General features: G+C 41.2%; 1 protein-coding gene across 2 annotated transcripts in view; it reads right to left on the reverse strand.

The window, feature by feature from the left end:
* SHISA9 (shisa family member 9) overlaps positions 1-25,884 on the reverse strand; it is a 287,615-nt gene that overhangs the window by 254,547 nt on the left and 7,184 nt on the right. For both annotated transcript variants that reach the window (XM_038540319.1, XM_038540318.1), the window contains exon 2: positions 19,461-19,588. In XM_038540319.1, the coding sequence (XP_038396247.1) occupies positions 19,461-19,588 (128 nt within the window). The remainder of the gene's footprint in view (positions 1-19,460; positions 19,589-25,884) is intronic.

Here is a 25,884-nt window from a genome sequence, read left to right on the forward strand (position 1 = left end):
GTGGGGGCAGGAGTAGGGAGAGGCGGGTTGAGAAAAGTTGATGGAGAGGGGAAAACATGAGCTGGGCAGATTTAGGGATTCAAATCCCAACACCACCACTTGGATGAGTAACTAGCTCCCTGAGAGTGTTTCCCATAGTCTCCAAGATCCACTTACAGACTATTTGCATCCTACCCCCACCCCAAGTCATACATTAAAGCCCCAACCCCCAAGGTGACTGTATTTGGAAATGGGGAGGGCAAGGAGGTAATAAAAGATAAATGAGACCACAGGACTGGGGCTGTAATCTGGTAGCACTGGTACCCTTTTAAGAAGAAGTAGAAACACCAGCTAATCTCTCCTCCATCACATGAGGACACGGCAAGGGGACAGCTCTCTGCAGGCCAGGATGAGGGTTGTCACTAGGAACCAAAGGGACTAGCGCCTTGATCTTGGACTTCCCAGCCCCCAGGACGGGGAGAAATAGCTTTCTCTAGTTTAAGCCATGGAGTCTGTGGTACTGTGTTCTGGGAGCCTGAGAGGCCTGAGCAGACATGGACTATTAAGTAAAATAAAGAAGGTGCGAAGCTGTTTACAGATGTTAATAAATGCATAGAGTATCTTTGGAAGAATAGACTATAAACCTGTTACAGTGGTTGGCTCTGAGGAGGACAAGACACTGCAGGACCGCGGACACCTATGCTTATTTTGCACCCATTTTTACTGCTTCATTTCTTTTTCCCCATATACATATTGCATCTGTTCCAATAGATAAATATATTAATTTATCAAATGCACTCTATATAAATGGTCAGAAGCCACTGCCCAGAGACCTAGGGAAGCTGTCCTTCTAGGAAATCTCCAGCTACACAATCAATCCCTAAAACTCCAACAAACATGCCATGCAAGGGCAGTGGTGGGCTCACACAGCACAGAGGGCAAGGTTGTGGTCACGAGAGGACCGGCTAATCGTATGAGGGTACCTGGCCGTGTTTTCTGCTCCAGGTTATACTAGTGACCTCAGAAGAGACATCCCTGGGGCATGGAACAAATAAATAAACGCCACTACTTTCCAGCCAGCCCACACTGTGCCAAGGAGCGGGCCAGTCAGCAGGCAGGGGTTATATGGCATCAGCCGTGAGCCCCAACCAGGGGGTTCGCAGAACTGTACACTGGGTCCTATCTTGTGCAGGGGTCTGAGGCCAGAGGGAGCAGCTAAAATCATGTTCAGCGAGCATTACCCACGATGGCTGTTTCTCTGATTGAGCACCAGATGAAGTAACTGGCTTGTGTTTAGGGGCCAAGTTATATGAAAAATGCATATCTTTAAATGCTAGAATCACACTCGGGAGAAGCTCGTGGGAAGTGAGTCTGTCTGAGGCAAAAGCAGACTCATGTCTCCCATCTTCCTTCAGCATATGCTCATTGTGTGGAATGGTGACCAGAAATACCGACATTATTTATGTCCTCTCTCTCTCTCTCCCTCTCTCTCCGGCCCCCCCTCTCCCATTCACTTCTCCACATCCTTGACCTGAGATCACAGAATTGAACCCGCACAGCTTAGAAGCACTTCAACCTGACTCTCCTCCATAGTCAGGTAAGAAAGCGTGGCATTGGACCGGCCTGCTCCTCCTCCAACCATGGAAACTTAGAGAATTGTTATAATCAGATCCCAATTGCTCAAGCATCCCCAGTTTCCTAGCAACCCTCCAAACGCTTTGGTGCAGGGTTGGCAGGAGGATTCCAGGGCTGAGGTGGTGGCTGGTGTGTTCGAGATTGCTGGAGAGCTTCCCCAAACTCTTTTTCAAAGGCCCAACAGCCCCACAAGACGCCTCTTAGCCAGACAAGTGATGTAAGGCAGCACGTCTGCTCAAGAACTTCAGGAGGCTGGGTTCTAAATTCCTTACCCTGGACCTCGGGGCCTCCTGTTCACCAGTCAGCTCCGTCACCCCTCGCTCCAGGCAGCAGCCCCTGTGCCCCAGCAAGTCTCGAGCACCTGCCCCAGCAGGAGTCTGCAAACATGTGCTTCCACATGCACTCCTCTCCTTCCTTACCAACCACATCATCCTCCTTCAGTACATCCCACATTTCCTACCTCAATTTCCTTCCCCCGTGATGACCCCTCCCCACTCACTTAGACCAACCTCTACTGGAGACCTTCATTAAGTTTCATTATTATGCCTCATCAGGGACGCAAGGCGAACACATAGCAGAAGGGCTAAGCCACAGGGAGGGAAAACCATGCAGGGAAGCCAGCCAGGCAGCGTCCAGAAGTTGGGGGAAGTGAGCGGTACTGAAGACGTGGACAGAGAGCTGGAAAAATAAATAACCAGGGGCGAGATCATGCAGAAAGCTAGGTTTGTTTGGACGTATGGAGATTTGTTTCTCTTTTGGAACACTCAGCACCCATCCCCTACTTACTCGGACCAACACCCCAATTTCATTTGGGAGGCTCTCATCTCACTTACTACGTGTGCTCTGGGTGAGACTGTCAATCAAGGTACCTGCCCTGCCCCACCAAGTGTCAAGCTCGTGACTCAACGTGGGCCAATCAGACTCTCCCCTCACACCTTGAATTTAAGGGGCGTGGAGGCAAGAGGAAGAAAAAAGCGATTGATGTCCGCAGCAGAGTTTTGCTAAAACCATGCTGTTAGCTCATGCCACCAGCCCTGGTTAGAGCTGCCCAGGTTCCTACCATCCCAAGCTCTGCTCTTCAGATGTTCCTTCCATTCTAGGAACCATCCCGTGTTCTTGAAAAGAGCCCCTTTGTTGCATGAGTCACACATGGCACTGATTTCTGTTGCTTGTAACCCAATCACCCTAATGTAGACTACTGACTCTAACCCTTGAAGGATGGCAGGAATTAGCCTGCACAGAAAGGAGAGAGAATTAGCAATAGCTTTGGCCTCCACCTCTTTGATTAGGCCATTCTAAGGGGCGTGGCTGATGACTTTAAAATGGGCATAAGGCAAAGTCCCTCTCAACGAGGGCCCGCCTGAAAGCAGAATGGATCGATCACCTTGGGACCTAATGAGCTTACCACCAAAGCAGGTGATGAAGCCGGGCCAGGTTCACATCTGACCAGGAATTATTACACAAAAAGATGTTTTAGTAGATTTATCGGTTTGAAAAACACTGAAATGAACACAAGTGTAAATGGCTTCAGAGCATTTATTCTGAGTCTCTAATGTTACTGAAAGTCTCCAAGAGGCAGGAGAGCATGTAGGTATTTCCAAATTTATTTGGCCAAGAAACTCTCATTTTGCCGAACTTCTCAAAGGACTTGTGTTCAGTAGGACACCCACAGGGATGCACACGGGGATGCACTATTACAAAGACAGATAAACCACTGAGACACAATATAATAGATGTAAAGCATGTAACACAGGCCTAGTCACAGTAGGTTCTCAAAAATTGTAGTGACAGTCTATACTTCATATTTCACTTTGCTCCTTTTCATTTCTGAATAGCAATTCTCCACATTTACTCATAAAATCCTTTTCCTTTCAGACTCTAGCCCTATTGGGCTTCCTTTATTTCCACAGGCATAAAGAAGTATTTTCCTGCCTCAGGACCTTTGCACATTCTGTTTTTTCTGCCTAGAATACCACATTCCTGCACTTTTCACTTGGATGGTTCCTTCTCATTCATTCTTAGGCTTCATTTTAATTGTCACCTCCTCGGTGATGTTAGCCTTATCATTCTTTTTTTTTTAAGATTTTATTTATTTACTCATGAAAGACACACAGAGAGAGACACACAGACATAGGCAGAGGGAGAAGCAGGCTCCCTGGATGGAGCTTGATGCGTGACTCAATCCCAGGACTTGATCCTGGGACTCTGGGATCACACCCTGAGCCAAAGGTAGACGCTCAACTGCTGAGCCACCCAGGTGTCCCTAATCTTTTCATTCTTTATCCTGCCACCTTCCTTGTTTCATCCTATGCATATCACAAAAAATATTTCTTACTTTTTTATCTATTGAGTATAAGAACAGTTTCCTACCACTCATGTGTAGACTCTAGAGGTTGGAGATATGGCTTGTTTTTTTTTTTCTTTTTGCTCCATTAGCATATTTAACTAGATAATGCAAGACAAAGGTCCATTGAATGAATGTGTAATCCCAAAGTCATTCTCTATATAAAGAATTTTGAACAATAGAATATGCCTCATTTTCAACAGCAGATCTATAAGAATGCATATGCATTCTTCACATTGCCCTTTGTTACATCAACCATGAGTTAAAAAACAAAAACAAACACAGGATATACTATTAAAATACAGTCCTGGATTGGCATGTCTATTAGAAACTAATAGGAATGTAGTTTTGATATGTCATTTTACGGGGGGTATGACTTGATACATGTAAATAGCTTAGAGGACCTAAAAGAACAAAAGGTTTTCATGTGCCTCAAACTGTTCATTCATGGATTCATTCATTCATTAGTTCATTCATTCATTCAATAAAGGTATGCTAATCACCTACTATACATTCAAACACCACTTTAGGCACTACACACTTGAGGCCTTCCCAATCCATCAGTTGGGTTTATATTCCCTCATTTTATATTGCATTGCATTGATCCTCCCTCATTTACAAAAATCATAAGTCCTTTTTCTTAGAGAAAGAGAGAGAGAGCACGCACGCACAGAGGGGCTGGTGGGGAGGGAGAGAGAGAATCTTGAGTAGGCTCCATGCCCAGCACAGAGCCCCCACACAGAGCTCTACGCAGGGCTCAATCCTACAACCCTGAGATTGTGACCTGAAGTCAAGAGTTGGATGCTTAATTGAGCAAGCCACCCAGATGCCCCCAGAATCATAAGTTAAGTCTTTTGAGGGGCAGAAATAGGGGTATAAACATATAGCACATAAGCAGCAGACCTCGCTAATCAATCTCATTACTCATGCCAACTGAGCTAGATTACAGCTTCAAAATCCCTTTCAACACTCCCCTTCAGGCAGCCACTAGTGGTCATGAGCCTTGGCACCCAAAAGGAAGCCTTGGCACCCGAGGTGCCTACTCTGGGTGGAAGAAAGAGCTCCGGCTTTGCAGTCAGACCACAGTGTATTTGAATCCATGTACCAGAAGGATAGTCTGTGCCAGTTTACTCTGATATAGATAATCCTACCCATTTTCTCTTTGTTAAGAGAATTAAATGAAGAGCATACATTTGATACACCTGGCATACAGCAAGTATCCAATAAATGCTATCAGTGCCATTCCTTTTACCCCAAACAAGCCCCATAGAGGGTGGCACATAGAGTGATGGTTTAACAGAAGACTGGCATGAGCAGAAACCTTGCTGAAGCGATCACAGTGGGGCACAAAGACCAGAAAACAAGCAAATGGAATGAAAAACAACTTCCTTCCTGGATCCCCTCTATCCACAACACAATCTATCGCATTTTTCCCCATACTTTTACTAAAAAGTATCCTGGGAGGCAGGAGATGCTCAGAGAGTTTGTGATTGAAAATCCTAAGACTGCATCTTTTTGTTCTTATGTGCTTTTCTTAGCTTGAACTGATTTTGCTCCAGAAGTGAGGATTAGAAGATCTTGTGGCATATTTGGGGCATTTGGGGACTCAGAGTCAAAGTGTAGGTAAATACTTGATCTTAACCATGGATACACCAGGGCTTAGGGCTGGCCATTGGATGACTGCCCAATTACAGGCTATGAAATGAATCTGTAGGTCTGTTGTGATTTTTTTTTCCCTTGTACCCACCATTTCCTCCTTCTGGGTTGTTAAGAATTCCTTTAAAATGTAATAATTAACTGTGGAACATAGCTGCTGGAGATAGAATACTCTGCTTGGCAATACATTTAGATCAATATTGTGATCAAAGCGGGAGGTTATTAAAGTTACTTCGCCCCACCAGAGTTAAGTTGGATATTTTTATTATCCATATCAACACACCATAGTCATTCATTGCATAAATATTAAACACACCCAATTCCTTCCTTAATTTGCTTTCACGCTGATGAAATTGAGAGTCAGTATGGATGGGACATTATGAGGCAATCTAAGATCCAAAGAAGCTGAAAGAAATGGGGGGAAACACTACTGAAAAAAAATCAATTGTGATTAAATTGGTGGACTAGACTCTGAAAGCATTGTCTTTGTGTGACATTTCATAATTTCCAGGTAATGCTGGAATATCTGTTCATGATCTTCTAAACATATGCAACTTTTCTTAGCACATAATTTGGCATCTGCTAAATGGTTATAACAACACTGAAGGTTTAGTCTACAAGAAATAAAACCCCGATGAATTCACAAACAGAAAAATAGTAGCAATGACTTGAAAATGTGCCCAGTATTGTATTTTGACAGCATTCACTTGACTAATTTTTATAAAGCACCTGCCATGCACCAGGCACTGTGCTAGGCAGGGAAGATACAAGTGGGGAACAAGGCAGATGAGGTCCCCAGTACCATGGAGCTGACATTTTGGTGGGGAAGATGCAAAGAAAACAGTAAACAAGATGACTTTGGGTAGTGAGCTATGATGAAGATAAAATGGGGACCTAATAGAAAGGGATGGTGGCAGGAGTTTTTATATAGTGTGAGCTCTTTTCTATAGGGAAGGCTTCCCCAAAGACATAACAGCTTAGCTAAGACCTGAATGACAGGAAGGAGCATGCACTTGCAAAGATCTGGGGACAAGTGTCACAGGCAGATGGAAGAGCAAAAGTCAAGCTCCTAAGGTGGCAGCAATCCTGGCATGTTCAAAGAAGAGAAAAGAACTTGCTGTTATTTAGAATCTTGTAGGCATGTGAAGAGTTTGATTTTTTTTTATTGCAATGGAAAGGAGCAATGGAAACCTCAATTGGTTAGTTGTAAGCAGGTAATGTAATTCATGATGTAATGAAGTTAAGGTGAAGACCTAGATGTCACTATACCCCCAAATTGCCCAATACCCAAATGCAAAGGGAGAAACCAAGAGCACCAGATCTGGAGTTTGGAGATTGGGGTTCTTCTAGTCCTTGCTCTGTCACTTAGCTTAGATGAGTCACAACTAGTTAAGTGGCAGGGTTTCATTAGTTTATTTACCAAATATTTGCTAATTGCCTACTGTATGTTAAGGTGCAAATGTCGGTACCTAATCCCAGACCTCAAAGAGCTCACAGTCTAGTAGGATGAAATCTCAACAGAATGAGCACATTTATGCATAAATTTGGGTATTGTTGGCTAATAGGCTGTAATTCCAGGTGATTTTTGTAAGATTTAAATGAGATCTATGCTTTGAAAACTGTAATATAGAAAAGGTAGCTTTTGCTGACAGAAATTGGCATTCTTTCCATTGCAAGTGACAGAAATCCAACCCAAGCTGATCAAGTTGGAGAGAAATTCATTCTCTTAGGTTACTAAAAATCTCACTTGAAGTGTGGCTGGATCCAGGAATTCAAACAATATCATCAGAACTAAAGTCACTCTCTCCAATCTGCTTTTCTGCATAATAGCTTTATTCCATGGAAGGTTTTCCACCTTGTGGTAACAAGATGGCTTGCAGCAAACTCCAGGAGTATATGCCATCTTCCTTGCAACCCTATCAGTATATTATTTTTCTCACCAGCACAGCAACAAAATTGTGGACCTAGTTCTTACCTGTCCAGTCTTGAACCCATCACTGTGGCCAAAACAATTCTGAAGAAATTCAACTTTGTTAGAATGTTCAACACTATATTATTCCAAAATTTAGAATACACTGTGGGAACAGAATACATTTGTTGGTTTATGACTGAGTCAAAAACTCACCCTTAGGAGGATGAATTAGCTCCACCCAAAATGTAGGTGAGAAATTCCCCTAAAAGAAACATCAAGGGTGCCATTGCCCAAAAATGAGGTAAGTAAAATTTATAGATGATGATTCACTACTGTAGTTAAATATAGGTGACCAGCTAACTAATCTCTGAATTTTCTTCTAGTGCCAAAGTTCTATAAATTCATTCACTCACTTAGCAATTCACATTGAGCACATACTATATGGCAGAAACTATTATAGGCACTGAAGATAGAACAATGAACAAAGTAGATGAAATTTTAGTATGTAAATCATACATGGTACATACATGCATGTTGAAATGAAATGAAATATTCTCATTTACATAGAATTAATAATTATATGACTTAAGATGATGCTAGTATCTATAAAGGAGCTATTAAAGATTTTGGTACCATATCATATGAAGATTTTTATAACTGTATGTATTCATGTAATGCTGTATATATGTATGTAAGTAAAATAGCAATAAATACATGTTTTAAGAAACATGCCAGAATCTGGACCTCTAAGCTGATTAGGGGAAAAAAATGTTCGTAGGGAGCAATTTTTAAAAGCATGTTTATGCAATGTCTTTGTTGGCTGTTATCAAAAATTGTTTGATTGATGACCTTCTTTGACCTTGAATATATGCACTAACATGTTTAAGTGATGCCTCTGAAGAATGAGGCACTTCTTCCATTCCTTGTTATTAAGGTGATCAAGTACCACATGTGCCCTTGCATAACTTCCAATTCATGGGCTCAAAGTAAGTCAATATTTTCTTTAAAATGTCAAGACTATCTGGGGTGCCTGGGTGGCTCAGTGGTTTAACATTGCCTTCAGCCCAGGGCATGATCCTGGAGACCTGGGATTGAGTCCCATGTCGGGCTCCCAGCATGGAGCCTGCTTCTCCCTCTGCCTGTGTCTCTTCCTCTCTCTCTTCCTCTGTGTCTCTCATGAATAAATAAATAAAATCTTTAAAAAATAAATAAAATAAAATAAAATGTCAAGACTATCTGGGGTGCCTGGGTGACTCAGTCAGGCATTGAACTATTGATTTTGGCTCAGGTCATGATCCCAGGCTCATGAGATTGACCCCCACACAGGGTTCTGCATGCAGCATGGAGCCTGCTTGGGATTATCCCTCTCCTTCTGCCCCTCCCCACCTCCACTCGTGCTAAATAAATAAATAAATAAATAAATAAATAAATAAATAAAATCATTTTTTAAAATGTCAAAAATACATTAATATTTCAGAGTTTCATTTGGATTAGAGGTAAGACATCAAACTAAACTAGTGCTGTACCATATCTAGAAAGTCTATCCCTTCCCTTCACAAGTAGTTCATTTTAAGTCCATTTCAGAGAACTGCCAAGTAAACATGTATTTGTGATCAGTTATTGTGTCCTAAATACTCAATAAAAGTTTCAAAACAGTGTTAATCTGTTAAATTTTATCATTATGCCATCAGAAAGAATGAATACCTACCATTTACATTGACATAGATGGAACTGGAGGATATTATGTTGAGTGAAATAAGTCAATCAGAGGCGGGCAATTATCATATGGTTTCAATCATATGTGGAATACAAGAAATAGTGAAAACGATCATAAGGGAAGGGGGGATACTGAGAGGGGAAAAATTAGAGAGGAAGACAAACCATGAGAGACTACAAACTAAAAAACAAACAAAGGGTTGTAGAAGGAGAGGTGGATGGATGGATAGGGTAACTGGATGACGTGCATTAAGGAGGGCACATGATGAGATGAACCCTGGGTGTTATACTATATGTTGGCAAATTGAATTTAAATAAAAAAAATTTTCAGGGATCCCTGCGTGGCTCAGCAGTTAATGCCTGCCTTTGGCCCAGGGCATGATCCTGGAGTCCCGGGATCGAGTCCCATGTCAGGCTCCCTGCATGGAGCCTGCTTCTCCCTCTGCCTGTGTCTCTGCCTGTGTCTCTGCCTCTCTCTCTCTCTCTCTCTCTCTCTCTCTCTCTCTCATGAATAAATAAATAAAATCTTTCAAAATTTTTTTCAAATGTCATTGTATAGCTTAAAAAAACATTTTTCTGGTTCTCAGTTTCATTATTTGTAAGATGTAAAGAATGGACTGAGTATAATCTCTATGAATTCATATATGCATAAATATGCATAAGCATATATACCTATACATGCATACATACACACAGAGCCAAAATCTGTATCCCTAACACCAAGCCCCAGTATTTATTCAACAAATACTTATTCAGTGAGCAAACCATTTAAGAAATAATCAGTAATTCCCCAAACTGCAAATCCTTGTTCTCATTTTCAATTGATTGGAGGGAAAGAGAGAGAGAGAGAGAAAGAGAGAGAGAAATAAGGACAGGGGAATGAGTTTTTCATAAAGCTAACACTTCATTTGATTTAGGGATTGTATTTTATTTCAAGAAATATTTCTTACCAACATGTTCAGTGTTAAAATGTCCATGTCATTTATGAAATGACGGTGATAGTATTTTGTAGTTACTTTTGAATTTCATTTCTTGGCAAAATTGAAAGTACACTATGTTGATCCCCCAGTTCTTCAATTTTTTTACAATTTTTAATCATCTTTGAAACCAAAAGTGGAGTGAACCAAAGGCAAGATAATTCCTGAAGTACCCTCAAGCTCCAAAATTCTAGATTAACTTTTCTTGCTCGGTGGTTTGAATCACGTAACCGGCATCCTGGGAGTGATTCAGCACCATGGACAGATCTCCAAACGTGAGCCCATCTTGGGGATAAAGGGCTGGATTGAAATGAGTAGAATAAAGTGCAGGCTCTGCTTTGAGCACGGCAGTTTTCATGTGAGGACACAACTCCAAGCCTAATACCTAAATTAATGAGTTTAAGTCCCCATTTAATGAAATATTCAGATTATGATTACACTTAGTTTCATTAACTGCATTCTCAGAATAATGTGATGGGGTTTCCTTTTCAACTTGTAATTAACTTTATTGAGAATTCTTATTGGAGTTTTTCAAGCAGCTTCCTAAAACCTCATTATAAATTATTTTAATATATGTATTATGGTTTTAAACTATGTTGCTTAATTTTATATTGGCTGTTATTTTTAAAGGAAGAAAAATTCAGCACTAATCTTGAAGAACAGCAAGCTGATTGAACTGAAAAGATACTCTGAAAAGAATCTATACTCAACTCCTGACAGCTAATTCTGAAGTTTTGGTCTTCCTGTGTCAGATATGGCATTTTAATAGGAAAACAAAAATAATGTGACCCTAACCAAACAAAATCCCCCTTCTCCCCTTATATGATTTGTATAAAACTAATCAGACCTGCAAGAAAGACCTATATTCTTTTTTTAAAAGATTTATTTATTTATTTTAGAGACAGAACTGGGGAAGGGGCAAGGGAAGATAGGGAGAATCATCAAGCAGACTTCCCGCTGAGTGTGGAGCCCACAGTGAAGCTCGATCCCAGGACCCTAAAAGCATGATCTGAGCCAAAATCAAGAATCAACCACTCAACTGAGTGAGCTGCCCAAGTGTGCAAAGACCTATACTCTAAGACTGATAGATCTCCCCTTGATTAAAGGCAAGGAAAATTAGTACATGCTATTTTTCCGCTTTCTTTCACTGTGACTCTTGGAAGTTGTTAGGGCGTATTTCCCTCTCAGAACAAAATAAGAATTTCTCATAAAAACTGTCCTAATCTATTCCCTCTTCTATTATCTATTTATTCCACTGTCCCATAAACTCTAAGAGGATAGTTCCTATTCTTGTCTCATTCATCCTCATATCTCCAAGTCCTCATATACTGCCTTGTTCATAGCAGGATTTTAGTAAGTATCATTTAAATATTGATTGACTCAATGGAAATGTTAATGACAAGAAATCAGACAAATTGGCTAAAATCTGAGTCCTCCAAGACAGAAATAGTGACTTTATCTCAACTGGTCCATTTTCAAAGATAAGCATAATCTAATACAGTCATTCTTAGCAGAAACCAATAAATGAGGAGAAGAAAGAGAAGAAGAGACATAACTGGAGCATCATCCAGCGTAGGTCTTCAGGAAAAGCACAAGAAAGTTCATGAGTAGAATACAAAGCTTAAAGCCAGACAGAGATGGGTTCATGTTTGAACCTACGTATAGGATCTGAACTCCTTACTGAATAAGTCTGTGCTTTGGGCAGGTTACTTAAACTCTCTGAGCCACAGTCTTCTTATCTATAACATGTGGGTGCAATACCTATTTCAATTATTTCATGTGGTTGTTGTGAGAAGCAAAATGCGTGCGTGTGGCAGGTGCAGAACAATCATTATTCTGTTTTATCTTTTACTCCTTTTATATCCACACTAAGTGTCAAAAACACAGTAGGCATGTTGCATCATTTAATCCCAATATATAACTAGAAATGCTCTCCCAAAGAAACTGTGTCCAAAAATAGGTTTTCCCTAGTATGGAAGGAACAGAATTTGGCATCTTTTAAACTAAACCAGACACTGTGATGGGCACCTAGGCTTTCTTTACAAATAGTCCTACAGCTGGTTTGAAGCACTTTGGAAAAGCAATGCAAATCTAATTAGGCAATACCATGTGGCCAGCATTAGTAGCAATTTCTGAAAACAGCCCAGGAGGTGGAATACAGAAAATGGTAAGGTTTTTTTTTTTTTTCTTTTAAGGGCTCTGTTCTTCTGTTGCTTATGCACACACACACACACAGACAAACCCTCTCACACACACCCTCATGCATACATAATCTCATTTTCTGGGTGGAAATACAAGACATGTTTGAGACCATACAAATTCCTATGGGCCTGGTCCACCACTCTAAATAAAATATTAAAATCAATATTCCTAACAGAACAAAAGCTCATGTGTTTCAACGGGAATTGAAGAAAAACATAACACAGGAACAAATGTCTAAGAATGGGACAGCTGCTCCATCAGAGCTATTTCCTTGGGAAGAAATTGACAGATTCTTCAGTTCTCATTTGCATCAAAAACATTAGTAGTAACAAACACACACACACACACACAGATTGTGTTATCAACTGACACACAGAATGAAAACATTTTCACTTTGAAATATCAACTATACAATAAATTTGTGCTGGTGTGTATCATCGTCCCCTCTTTAATGGACCACATTAACACTAATGATCACTCATTTCACTAATAATCATCATAACAACCAACATTTATATGTTACCGGCCATTATGCTAAGTTCATTATATGTGGTAGTGCATTTAATCCTCTCAACAATCTTGTATTTTACTTCTTTTATAGTGTGGGAAACTGAGGTTCAAAAAATTAATTTAATTTTTCCAAGATTACATAGTTATAGGTGACAGAGCAGATACCCAGTTCAGGTATGACTCTCTGCTAAGCATATATCCCCCACTCCCTCATTGTACTACCACAAATTCATATTGGACATGTTTAGTGGTCATCATACACATGTCAGAGACTCATCTATAACACAGAACTCTTGATCTAAAACCACACAAAATTGACTCAAGCCATTGTACTTATCTTTAGTTACAAATATTTGTAACTAATCCAGTCATAGATCCAACCCTAACTTTTATTAACTCTATAATTTACTGACCCATGTACCAAAACCATAATAGTCATAGATCTTCAGATAGAGCAGTTTTAGCGTGCCTGACTGTGGAAAAGAAAGTTTTTGTTTCAGAAACATGAGTGTTGGTACCTGTGGCTTGGTTGAAAAAAGTGAAAGCTTCACATGAGTTAATTACCGAAGTTCCCTCAAAACTCAAAATCCCAACGGTCCTTGCTAACAGGTTCCACTGGGCCTCTTATGGAACTTGAGATTCATCCATCCATGTGTGTGTTTGTTCATTCAACAAACATCCATTGAGCACTGTGTCATTTCGCTGGAGATACAGGGGTGAATAAACACAATCCCTGCCCCCACCCTAACAAAGCTCCAAATGCCAATCCCTACCCCACTTCTCAAGTATGACCTTCTTCAAGAACTTGCCCCATCATAGCCATGAGAGGGGCTAAGACACTCTCCACTCCATCCAACTGATTGAACCAGAGACAGACAGTTGATCCAGGAGAAGCCAGGCCACTGGCTGGTCAGAAACTACATTTTTTTCTCCCTAATTAATATGAACTAAAAGACACAGTGATTAAGTGCATTAAAGGCAAAAGACAGTGATGCTTTATTACTCACACTACCTACTGAAGTCCCAAAAGTACCCTGATTCCTACTCTTTCTGACCCTGGATATTCACCAGAAGATACCCTCATGTGTATCTAATAAAACTCAGGCTATGTAGTCAGATGGACCTGGGTATGAATCCTATTTCTTCTATTAACTAGGACACCGTGGACAGGATCTTGATTTTTAATTTTATGGTGGGTATTTTCAAATATACACAAAGACAGAATGAACCCCCATGTACTTGGCCACCAGCTGCAATAATATTTTCTACTTCTGTTTCCTCTCCCATCCCCTACAATTTTATATCTTCCTGGTGATTTCTAAAGTAAATCTCAGTTATCATGTCAGGTGAGTTTCTCAGGTTCCATGAATCTCAGTTTTCTCCTTCACAAAACAGGAATAATAATACCCCTTCCACGGGCTTTTTCATTTGCTGGACAGAAATGTATGGGGCTGCTGCCGTGAGCCATAATATGCGATGCCACTATAACAATACAAAACATTTGCTCTCATAAAGTTTACATTGTAGACATAAATAATGAGGAAGATAATATCAGAGGGAACAGAAGTTATGAAGAAAATAATGGGAGAAATGGGGAACAGTAGGTGACTTGGGAACAAGAGGAAGACTAGGAAGTCATCTCCCATGCAGTGACTTTGGGGGTAAGATGTCAAAGGGTAGAGGCCTGTGAGCAGGGTTCTGTAGGCAGGAAGCACAGCAAGTACAAAGATCCTGAGGCAGGGATTTGAGCTGGGCTGTTTGAAGGTTGTTTCCAGTGTGAAATGAGCTGAGGCATCCAAAGCTTTAACACAATACATGGCACATAGCAAGTGCTCAATAAAAGTTTAGTTATTATGCCTCCTAAGGAAGGACTCCACAAGATGTATGATGGAGTGTGTTTTGGAAAGAGCTCTCTTTCCTACAGTTCCATTTGATCTTTGGGTTCACCTAGCATATCCTTTATCAACTTCAACTCCTAGCAGGGGAAGACTTCCCCATTCTGCAAACACCTGTACCAGAAGGAGAGGTCTTACAGTGTAGTGATTAAAACACAGACCTTGGGGTCTGACCAGCCCTGTTTAAATCCCCAGTGCCACCATTGAATAGCTGTATGAGCTCTGGAAAAGCCATTTAACTTGAGACTAAGTTTCCCCACCTTTATGAGGTGAAAATAACAGTACCAACCTAATAAGGTTTTGAAGATTCAATGTGTTTCGGGTTTAGAATGCTGTCTATATAAGTAACAGTTAATATTTAACTACCTTACATAGGTTTTATTCTTATGTACCTGCCCTGATTAGGAAGTTCCCCCAATTTTGAAAAGATATTTGGGAATATCCCTCCCAGTGCCTCCAAAAGTCAAGTATATGACATCCAGGTGCCTTGGTAAATATGGATAAATGAATGGAAATCGATTTGGCCCTAGACAAGAGCTGCACGGCATCTTTCATCTGGTTCCTTGTAAGCCCACTTGGGAATGGTCCTGGGGCAGTAGGGAGTGGGCTGAGGCTGGAATGGGAGCCTGGTCTTTCTGATAGATTCTGTGTCCTGAAACATCAAGTCAGTACTTCTCCTCAGTTCGGGGTGAGATCCCACCTGCTCAGCTTATGCTGCTAAATAAATAGAGTAACGTCAACCCAATTCCAAAGAGGGGTTGCATGTTTGCGTGGAATAGGAGGGTACTTTGTCCCAGGAGTTTATGTGAGAGCGCAGTCAGTATAACAATGGGTTCTATTCCAACAGTGACCAGGTGAATAACTTTATGTGGCTGTTTTTATAGCCACTGGGAGACACTTTTTATACCATGGCAATAAAGGCTTTGTAATTGCTACTGACTTATTTAGGATTGTTTTCAGTCTTTACCACATCATTAAACAATACTGCCAACCAAAATTCTACTATCAAGTTTGCAGTACTAAATACAATGTAGCATCCTGGAGTGCATCCTGGAACAGAAAAGGGACCCGAGTGAAGAAACATAGTGAAATCCAAACATTATCAACAGTTTAGCTAAAAATAATGTACTAATGTTGATTTCTTAGTTGTGACAGGTAAACCACATCAGTGTATGATGTTCACATTCAGGAAAAGTGGGTGAAGAGTATACGGAACTCTGGGAGTTATCTTTGCAACCTCTCAGTAAATATAAAATTATTCCCAAACTAAAACTGTATTAAAAAAAAAAAAACGTGCTGTTAACACAGACAAGTTGAGAGACGTTGATCCGGGCTCTCTCCTTGTATCTACGGCACTCACTCCCATCTCCCATCCTTAAGACGAAAGGGAGCCTATATTTACCCTGCACTCCCAGAAAGGATGGGGAGTGTCACTGGCAGGCTGCGAGGCTTGGGTGGGGGAGACAGAAGCACGTTCATAGCACTTGAGGACAAAATGTGCCTTCAAAAGCAAACTATAATTACACAGAAGCCGAGGAGCATTTGCGAAAAATCACTATCTCATCTGAATCTACATCCTGTTCATCAAAGAGGTCGAGGCCCTTTTGATTATCAGACTAAATATTTTTAGGCAATATCACTGAATGCCTGGAAAGAACATGAACAGCTCCAGCTGAAGAAAAATCCGTCTTCAGATAAAAAGGCAAGTCTTGCATATCACAGGAAAAAATCAACCCTAGGAAATTTATAAAGGAAAACTGGCAAAAATTTCCCCCACACTGAAGCTTTCTGTCGCCTCCATTTGCCTTTACCCTAGTCCTTCCCCACTCCCTTCCTTCTAAATGACTTTTTATTCTCTTAGCATTTGACCAAAGTATAATGGAAAACCAGAAAGGGCTCGCACAAGTATTAAGATGAAGAAAGAGAAACAGATGGAGAGGAATATTCTCCTAAAACTATGTCGAGTGGGTTACTGGATAGAGACAAAAGAAATGACATTCAAGTTCTAGGTATTGAATTCCTGGTCAAATCTGGTCACTTGAATGTTTAGTGAAGAATGCCCCAACAATGGCATGATGGGTATATCACAAATGGATACGTCATTCTTTCCATTTTTTTTCTTATTGTAAATCTTCATAGCACCTAGAATGTTCAGGAAAAAGGTTTTATATTCAATAGGTGCATTCTAATTCTGGCACCAAGAGCTGATCTAACTTCTCAGTTGGACTGGATTCCTTCTCTCCTAGTTCTCTATGGGTCAAAATGGGCACCTGCATGGCTTCTTGAACCCCTGATAACTGATAAATACCAATTATCAAGGCCTATCCTCTCAGTGAACTCCCGAAACATTCCTTCTCTTGAATATGTAGATTTTTCCTGTGTCTATAATATATAAATAGCTCTTGTGAATCAATAAAAAAAGATAAAATCATTACAAGGAAGCCTATCGTGACTACCAGGTACTGAACAAGTTACAGAAATTGAACCAATTAATATAAATCTGTAGAAGAGCTGTATGCTTTTTATTTTCAAGATGTTATGAAGAATTCTAGGAGATATGGACTAGATCAACCCAGCAGCAATATATAAAATTAACATCATATTCATGCAAGAATGCAATGTTTGCATGCACCTGGAATTCTCTCCTGTAGTCTACCAGGAATGCTCCGGTCTACTTCTTCCCAGTAGAATATTACAAGACACATTTTTTAATTAGTATAAATATCACTGATTACTGAGAGATTCAGATACAAACTAAAAGCAAGAATCATAAATAAACCCAGTTAGTCCCTCACAGGAGCCTTCTGAATTAGTGCCTGGACACCCATCTCTGAGCAGTAATTTGTTTTCAGTACAACTTTAAACAAAAGTCCCTTATTGAAACAAGATTCATTAATGTTCCTTGCCCTTTTGCCTGATGCAATGATGAAACATGGGTGACTTCAAAGAGTTTGTTATTCCACGTGAGTGCTGATTCAAACATCATCCTAAAGATGGAAACCTCACGAGAAACTTGTTAGCAGTCACCTTATAGAGCCAGGGACTCAACACCATTTCAACTTTGTCTCCTCCATGATCATATTCACTCACATGCAATGGCTGGAACCCACATACATCTAGGTTCAACTTATTTCCCAGTGACATCTGAAAGAGAATGTGCTCATTTCCATGAAAGCCAGAACTGGGCTCAGCAATTGCCATGTCAAAGTTGGTGCAATTTACCGTATCTTTCAGGGCTGTGAGATTTGGTCATAAAACTTCCAATTGCTGATGTATTTTGCTCTAAAATGTGGCTATTTCTCATGCCACCCTACGACCTGGCACATTAATAAATAAGGTTGAATTATTTAATACAATGACACCTAAGACATTCTGTTTGGTAGCCCATTTTCAAACTGTGTAAACATTGACTTTACAAATATACTGCCACATTTTTTCCAAGGCTATGAAAAATCATCACCATGCATGATCAGATAATTTGCTTCACCTATGTCAAATACCACAGATTTATTCCTCTACTCATCCAGCATAAAAATTTGTAGCCAAACAGTCCAAAATGATGATTCAGCAAATAAAACACCAGTGCAACTCTCCTCGTGGAGCTTCAGCAAAGGCAACCCAGACTATAAAATGTGCAATGTTTTTAAGAACCTCCAGCCACAACTAAATGCATCTTTTAAATTGTCTGGCTTTTGTTGTTTTAAACCAAGCCCTCCACATTACTTTAATGGGGGGTTAACTTGAAAACATAATTGCTAGGAATAAACACGGTAGCACACTATTGTCAAAAAACTAAACAATCTTGCTTTCCCCCTTCCCATTAGCCAGTGCATCAGCTCCATACGGTATATTGTATATAAAGACCTTTGAAAGAAAAGAAAAATTGAGGGAATATACCAAGATCCCCAAGTATGCTCTGTCCACTAAAGAATACCTATTGAAATATAATAGCAAATGTAGCATTTTTTTTCCTTCCTGGCAGAAAAATGGAGAGAATTTGCTACTGTTGAATCACATATACACACCCCAAACCAACAGAACCACAACGGAACACCCCACACACAAACACACATGTGCATGCGCACGTGCATACACATACACATAGGTAGTTTGTGATTTATTTTTGCAAAACTCTATGAAAAAGAGATCGAATTCTTCTGAACTACTATCTGTTCATTGAAAACAGCGGGGAACCTAATGGTCACAACTGGTCTACCTCAAGAAGGAGACAAATAAGCAAATGGACCATTGGTTAACCAATTTCCCAATCAAGATGAATCAATACAGTAGGTTATTGGATAACAGATTAACTATCTAAGACGAATCAACCAAGTAGCCCAGTGGTTAACAAGGTGGGTGAACCACCAAGATGAACCATCCAAAAGGGCCATTAGTTAACAGAAGAACCCACCACAAGAAACCAACCAAGTGGATCACTCTTTAACAGAGAAACAAACCAAGTGAAAGCTGATGATGCCAAACACAGCTTCATCCCAGAGAGATGAACTAAAATTTTTAACTAGTCAACAAACAGAAAAGTCTTAATGAACCCAAACAGACCATGAAATCTAGACACATGACCACCGCACGGGTCACCAAGAGGGGCTGGAAATGGACCGCACGACTATACTTACGAAGATTATTTATGGGGGTTCTGGTATCCATGTTTTCATAATGCTGGACATGAACCACAATGTTGAGGTCCCTCTCCATGTGGTCAGTGTTGCAGTGGCCCTGTGGCCTCATGACATCTGCAAGGGCCCTGAAAGAAGAAAGAATTTAAATCTGTTCATTCCAAACACAATGATTGGCACCTGCTGTGCTCTGAGCACTGTGTTTATGAAGATGAGGCCCCTTACTCCATGGAGCTGCCATTCTAGCTAGGGGTGGGAGGGAGAAAAAGACATAAGGAAGTAAAAAAGATCACTGCAATTAGAGGTTACATAAGGACTTCATGCAAAACAGTCCACATGCTCCTCACAATAGCTGCGTAAGAGTGGGATCACCCACCTCGCAGAGTTGTTGACAGGATTAAATGAAGAATATATGTAAAGTGTCTGCACCCCACAGACACTAGTCCCCCTTCATAGCTAATGCTAGATACCACAAGTCATGTACAGCAATGACCCACTATTAGCAACAAATAACATTTATAGAGTACTTACCATAAGCCCGCCACCTTGCTAATCACGTTATGTGCCTTAATTCAACTAAGTAGCATATGAGCACCTTATGAGGTTTATTACTCCTTCTTTGTGGATGAACAAAGGCTCAGAGAGGTGAATTAACCTGCTGAAGGTCACACAACCACTTGTATAGGGCTTTGAACCAGAGTCTGTATTCATAACTCTATATACTGTGTTCATGGGGTTTCCTACAGCTAGGGAGGATTTGGTGTGAGCCATCCACACCCCATGTTGTAAGTAAGTACCCCTCTTAATCAGTAGCTGGGATGGAGGGAAAGCTCTATCTGAGTCACCAACTGTGTTTTGGGCTCTTCCCATTTATCATCATGTTTAATCTCCTTGACGCTCACCCAAAGATTGATCATCTTCTTAGTATTATTCGACAGATAAGAGAGCAAGTGGAGAGGTGTTAAGTGACTGTATTAGTTCCCAGACTGCTGTAACAAAGCACCACAAACCAGGTGGGTTCAAACCACAGAAATTACGGTCTCACAGTTCTAGAGGCCAGAAATCCCAAATTAAGTTGTCAGCAGGGCTGCACCCCTTTGGGGACCTACAGCGACTCCTCCCTTGCCTCTTCCTGACTTCTGCAGGTTGCTGGAAATCTCGTCCATCACCACCTGGTGTGTCTCCTGGAGTCACTGTCTTCCTGTGAAAATCTGCTCTTAAGGACAGCAGTCATACCGGGTTAGGGGGCCTACCCTACTCCAGGACACCTCGTCTTAAATCATTACATCTGCAACAATCCGATTTCTAGACAAAGTCACATTCCAAAGACCACAAGGTTACAACTCTAAAAAATATTTTTTTAAAATGGGTAGTGTTGGGGGCAGAGATGTGATAGACAATTCAACCAGAACAGTGACCTTCACAATTAGATGTAAAACTGAGTCAAGCAGCTCAATGTTTGCACACCAATCAGAACGGAGATAGCTGTCAACCAGGTATCACACCTAAGGTCAGACCTCACCAGCACATTTACTTCTCTTCACCTACGCTCCATCACGTCTCTGTTTAGATAGGATTATCCTTGAACAGTATATACTATTGTAGCTATAATTGCACAGGTGTGTATCTTTGACCTGAGGGGCGTCTTTACTGTAAACCTCAATCTGTTTCTTTCTCTTTGCACAACACGAGAGCTAGCTGTACCGCTAACTGTGAATCTCCTCCATCTAGCAGTTTCATGGTGAGAAGCTGCAGGATATCAGCCCTGCTTATCCATTTCCCTGATTATGGGCACCTAGATGATCAGCACACCTCCCTGCCTCTGTGCACAACACTGCAATAAGCATCCTGGTCCACTCCTCCTCTTGGACCAGGGAGAGCTTCTCCAGCATACTGCCACACGTTTAGATACATCCAGGTGCTCTGAACAAACCAGAACCCTCTGAGTCCACATCAAGGGAGACAGAGAAGCAAGGTGAGCATTTGAATGAGGCCCCCACATACCACCAATGACTATAAGAGGCCCGGCTTGCTTGCTGAAATTTACCCCCCTGTAGCACCAACTCTCAAATAGCAGTCTGCCAACCAGTGGCAATAGCATCCCCTGAAAACGTGTTAAAATACAAATTTTCAGATTCACTCAGACCTACTGACTCAGAAACTCCAGGGGCAGGATGCAGCCACCTGATTTTTCTGCTGCACATTCAAGTCTTGGACTTTGTTCAGGTCACAGAGGGCCCAAGCTTCGGGAAGTGGTTGCTCATTTAGCAATGAGACGATGGCCCAAGAACCACAGCTGGTGAGAAGTGTCAGATGTGAGATACAGGGAACACAGCAAGGATCGCATGTGAATTACAGGAAAAGATTGGGTCCTCCAAGAGACAAGAGAATAGCAACTGCTCCCATTCATTCATTCGTTCGTTCACTGAACAAATCTTTATTGCCTACTCTGTGCCAGGCTCTATTCAAGGCTCTGGGAATACAGCAAGATGCAAGACGGAAAAGATCACTGCCTTCCTGGAGCTTATATTCTAGGGGACAGGATAAGACATATGTATATTAAATAAATAAACCAGGGCTGTGAAAATTAAATACATAAAAGGAACACAGTCAAGAGACACCAGTGCATAATGGCATTATTCCCAACAGCCAAAATGTGGGAAACCACCCACATGAACTAATGAATAGATAAACAAAATATATGTTATGCGATGGAGTATATGATTCGGCCATGAAAAGCCATCAAGTACTGACACATGCTACAACATGAATGGAACCTGGAATGCTAACACTCCTATAAAGAAGCCAGGTCCGAAAGGCCATGGAGCATATGATTCTATTTATATGAAATGTTCAGAATAGGCAAATCCATAGAAAGTAGATGAGTGGTGGCCAGGGGCTGGAGAGAGGGACGACTAGAGAGTGGCTGTTGAACGTATATGGACTTTCAATAATGAAAAGGTTCTGGAATCAGATAGTGGTGATAGTTGCTCAACTTCATGAATATGCCAAAAAATAACTGAATTGTACACTTTTTTAAAACTCTAAATAGACACAGAGAGAGACAAAGATAAGGTGGTCGGGAAAAGTTTTCCTGAGATGACACTTGAATTGAGCCCTGAACAGTGAGGAGTTGGTCACATAAATATGATGGAAAGAAACTTCCTAGCAGAGGGAGCAGCGAGTGCAAAGGCCCTGAGGCAGGAAAGAATAAGAATATTTGAGGTACAAGAAAAAAGGCCAATGAAGATGAAAGATGGCCAATCAGGAAGGGAGCATTCAAGGTGAGGATTAGCCTACCCATTTTATGCGGGGGAAGAAAATGCTCAGGTTAAGTGCTTATCAGTGCAGGGACCAAGATACAAACCTGAGTATCTCTGAAATCAGAGTTCAGCCTCCTTCCCAGCTCTGTGATGTAAGCAGAGTTTGAAACTCAATAGGACAACAGGAAAGGAGCATTTGGGGGGAAAGGCAGATGCCCTCTAAAACCTAATTTGCCTTTTTTTAACTTCTAAACAGGTTCCTCATCTTGAGCTTCAGAGGATCTGGATTTGAATAGAAATTTTGTTTGTACATTTTTCTTGAGCAAGAAGCCATAGCTTTCACCAGTTTCTCCAAGGAGTCCCCCCAGAATTTCAAAATATTCAGGCTTTTAAGAGGTTAGCAAAGTTACCAGGACAGCTACCAGAAACATGGTCAACACTGCCTTCTGCAGACCCCTTGGGCTTCTCCTGAGTGCTAAAGTTCTTAAAAGTCCTGCCCAGAAGCCAACGCTGCTTTTCCCCCAAAGCAGCCCCTCCCCAAGTATGCAGTGGAAATGAGGGTTCTTTTAAAAACCTCCATAAGGACACCTGGGAGGCTCAGTGGTTGAACATCTGCCTTTGGCTCAGGTCATGATCCCGGAGTCTGGGGATCGAGTCCCGCATCAGGCTCCCTGTGTGGACCCTGCTTCTCCCAATGTTGCTGCCTCTCTCAATATATGGATAAAATCTTTATTTTTTTTAAATTTTTATTTATTTATGATAGTCACAGAGAGAGAGAGAGGCAGAGACACAGTCAGAGGGAGAAGCCGGCTCCATGCACCGGGAGCCCGATGTGGGATTCGATCCCGGGTCTCCAGGATCGCGCCCTGGGCCAAAGGCAGGCGCCAAACCGCTGCGCCACCCAGGGATCCCGGATAAAATCTTTAAAACAAAACCCAAAAAGCAGCCTACAAGGTATGATCCATTCCCTCCAGGGACCTCATAAAATGATTCGGGATCAAGAAAGGAAATCCAAGAGCTTCCACGTGTGATATTTAGTCATTAAAGTAAGAAATCAATGTAGTATGTGTGTGTGTGTGTGTGTGTGTGTAGGGATGCTGGAGCCTTCACTTGAAATGCCCACGCCTGACGATGAGAATCAGGAAACTCAGACCAAGGAGGGTGACTGGCAGTTGGCACCATCACTGGGGTGCATCACCTGTACTGCAGCCAGGTGCACCCTGAAAGGGGCTATGAAGATAAAGTTTCTCCTTTTAAGTAGGCTAAGCATCACTCAGCAGGCATGTGGCTTAAAAATATCCCCCACAAAATAAAATAAACAAAATAAATAAAATAAAACAATAAAATAATAAATAAAATAAAATAAAATAAAATAAAATAAAATAAAATAAAATAAAATAAAATAAATATCCCCCACAGGAAAACCGCAGCCTAGAGACAACACTGATAGCCCCAGAGCACAATAGAGTTGACTCTCGCCTTCTCTTCAACCCCTAGCTTGTCACAAGGTTAAAAACAATGATTGGCTATTCAGATCAAAGCAAAGTCAGCCTAAAAGAATCACAACTCTCACGAGAAATATTCAAAATATAGACTGTTTATTAATGATGTGCTTCATCCTCAGCCTTTGCGATATCAGCCAATGATCACATGATGTCACCATGCTTAGCAACTAATTTTAAAATAATATTTATTGTACTTTCAGCTCAGTTTGAAATTTCTGTCCTCATATATGTCCTATAATGTACCTAATAGCTGTTTGCTAGTATGATCCCATATTTACTAGTAAAAACAAATGTGCATGTATGAGGGCACATGCTAAGAAACACATTATAACACGTATCCAAAAAACTTAAGGCAATGGAAAGAACCAACTATGCTCTGTAAGCCAAACTCCCAAGGATTTGGCATCTATTTGTGGCACATGGTTTGGGTGCTTCTCAAACAATGTGCATTCATGTTACTTAGGGGTCTTGTTGAAATGCAGATTCTGTTTCAGTAACTCAGAGGCAGAGCCTGAGGTTCTTTTGCTCAAGCTCTCAAGCTAATGAAAATGCTGCTGCTCCACAGGTCACACTCTGAGTAGCAAGATCCTAAGAGGACTATGATAGTCAACTTTAAGTGTCAACCTGACTAGGCCACAAGGTGCCCCAATATTTGGTCGAAAGCCGTTCTGGGTGTGTCTAAGAATGTGCTTCTGGATGACATGAGCGTTTACATCAAGAGACTGAGGAAAGCAGATTGCCCTCCAACATGTGGGTGGGCCTCATCCAATCAGGTGAAGGCCTGACTATAGCAAAAGGCTGACCCTCCCGAGTAAAGAAAAAGAATTTTCCTGACTGATAGCCTGCAAACTGAGATGTCCGCTCTGCAGATTTCAAACTTGCTCATGGCAAGTCCACATAATGAAGCTCCCTCTATTATATCTCACATAGGTTCTGTTTCTCTGGAGAACCCTAGCTAATAATACAGGTACCTTATTGAAGAATACTTTTTCTTGATATTCGTTAACCTGGTTCAGAGCAATTATGCTGAAACATTGCCATTTTTTAAGTGCCTGAATATTGGCAATTGTATAAAGTTCAATTTAGTGTCAGCTTCTTTCTAGATGTACTTGTATGTTATTTGTCTCGGGCCATTTGACAGTTGGCTCTATGAGTGTGGGAATTCTGTTTGTACTTATTCACTGTTCTCTTAGAGCCCTCAAAATAGTGCCGGGGTGCCATAGTTGCTCAATAAATACCTATGACATGAATAAGTGAAAGAATGAATGAATAAAAGAGGAGATACTTTCTTATGTAAACCAGGATGTCAGAAGCCAGTACTCCTCTGTGCCAGATACTGTTCTGGGCACTGAGGATACAACGGCAGAAGAGACTCTAGTGTCCCCACACTCCTTACTGTGGACAGTAGGCAAGGAGACAGATAATAAACTAGCAAACCACTAAATTAGTTAATTTTAGGCTATAATGTGAAATGAAGCTATTAACATCAAGCGATGGGCTGGAGGGGCGGGGGGGGCGGTCACTGAGCCTGGGTGGTCAGGGACAGCTTCTCAGAGAAAGGGACACTCAAGCTGAGGCCTGAATAGCGAGAGCCAGCATGTGAGGTCTGACAGAGGAGAATTTGAGCCAAGCCAACACAACAGCCCCGAGGTAGCA

Source organism: Canis lupus, chromosome 6 (assembly GCF_011100685.1).
Source record: "Canis lupus familiaris isolate Mischka breed German Shepherd chromosome 6, alternate assembly UU_Cfam_GSD_1.0, whole genome shotgun sequence".
Classification (NCBI taxonomy): Eukaryota; Metazoa; Chordata; class Mammalia; order Carnivora; family Canidae; genus Canis; species Canis lupus.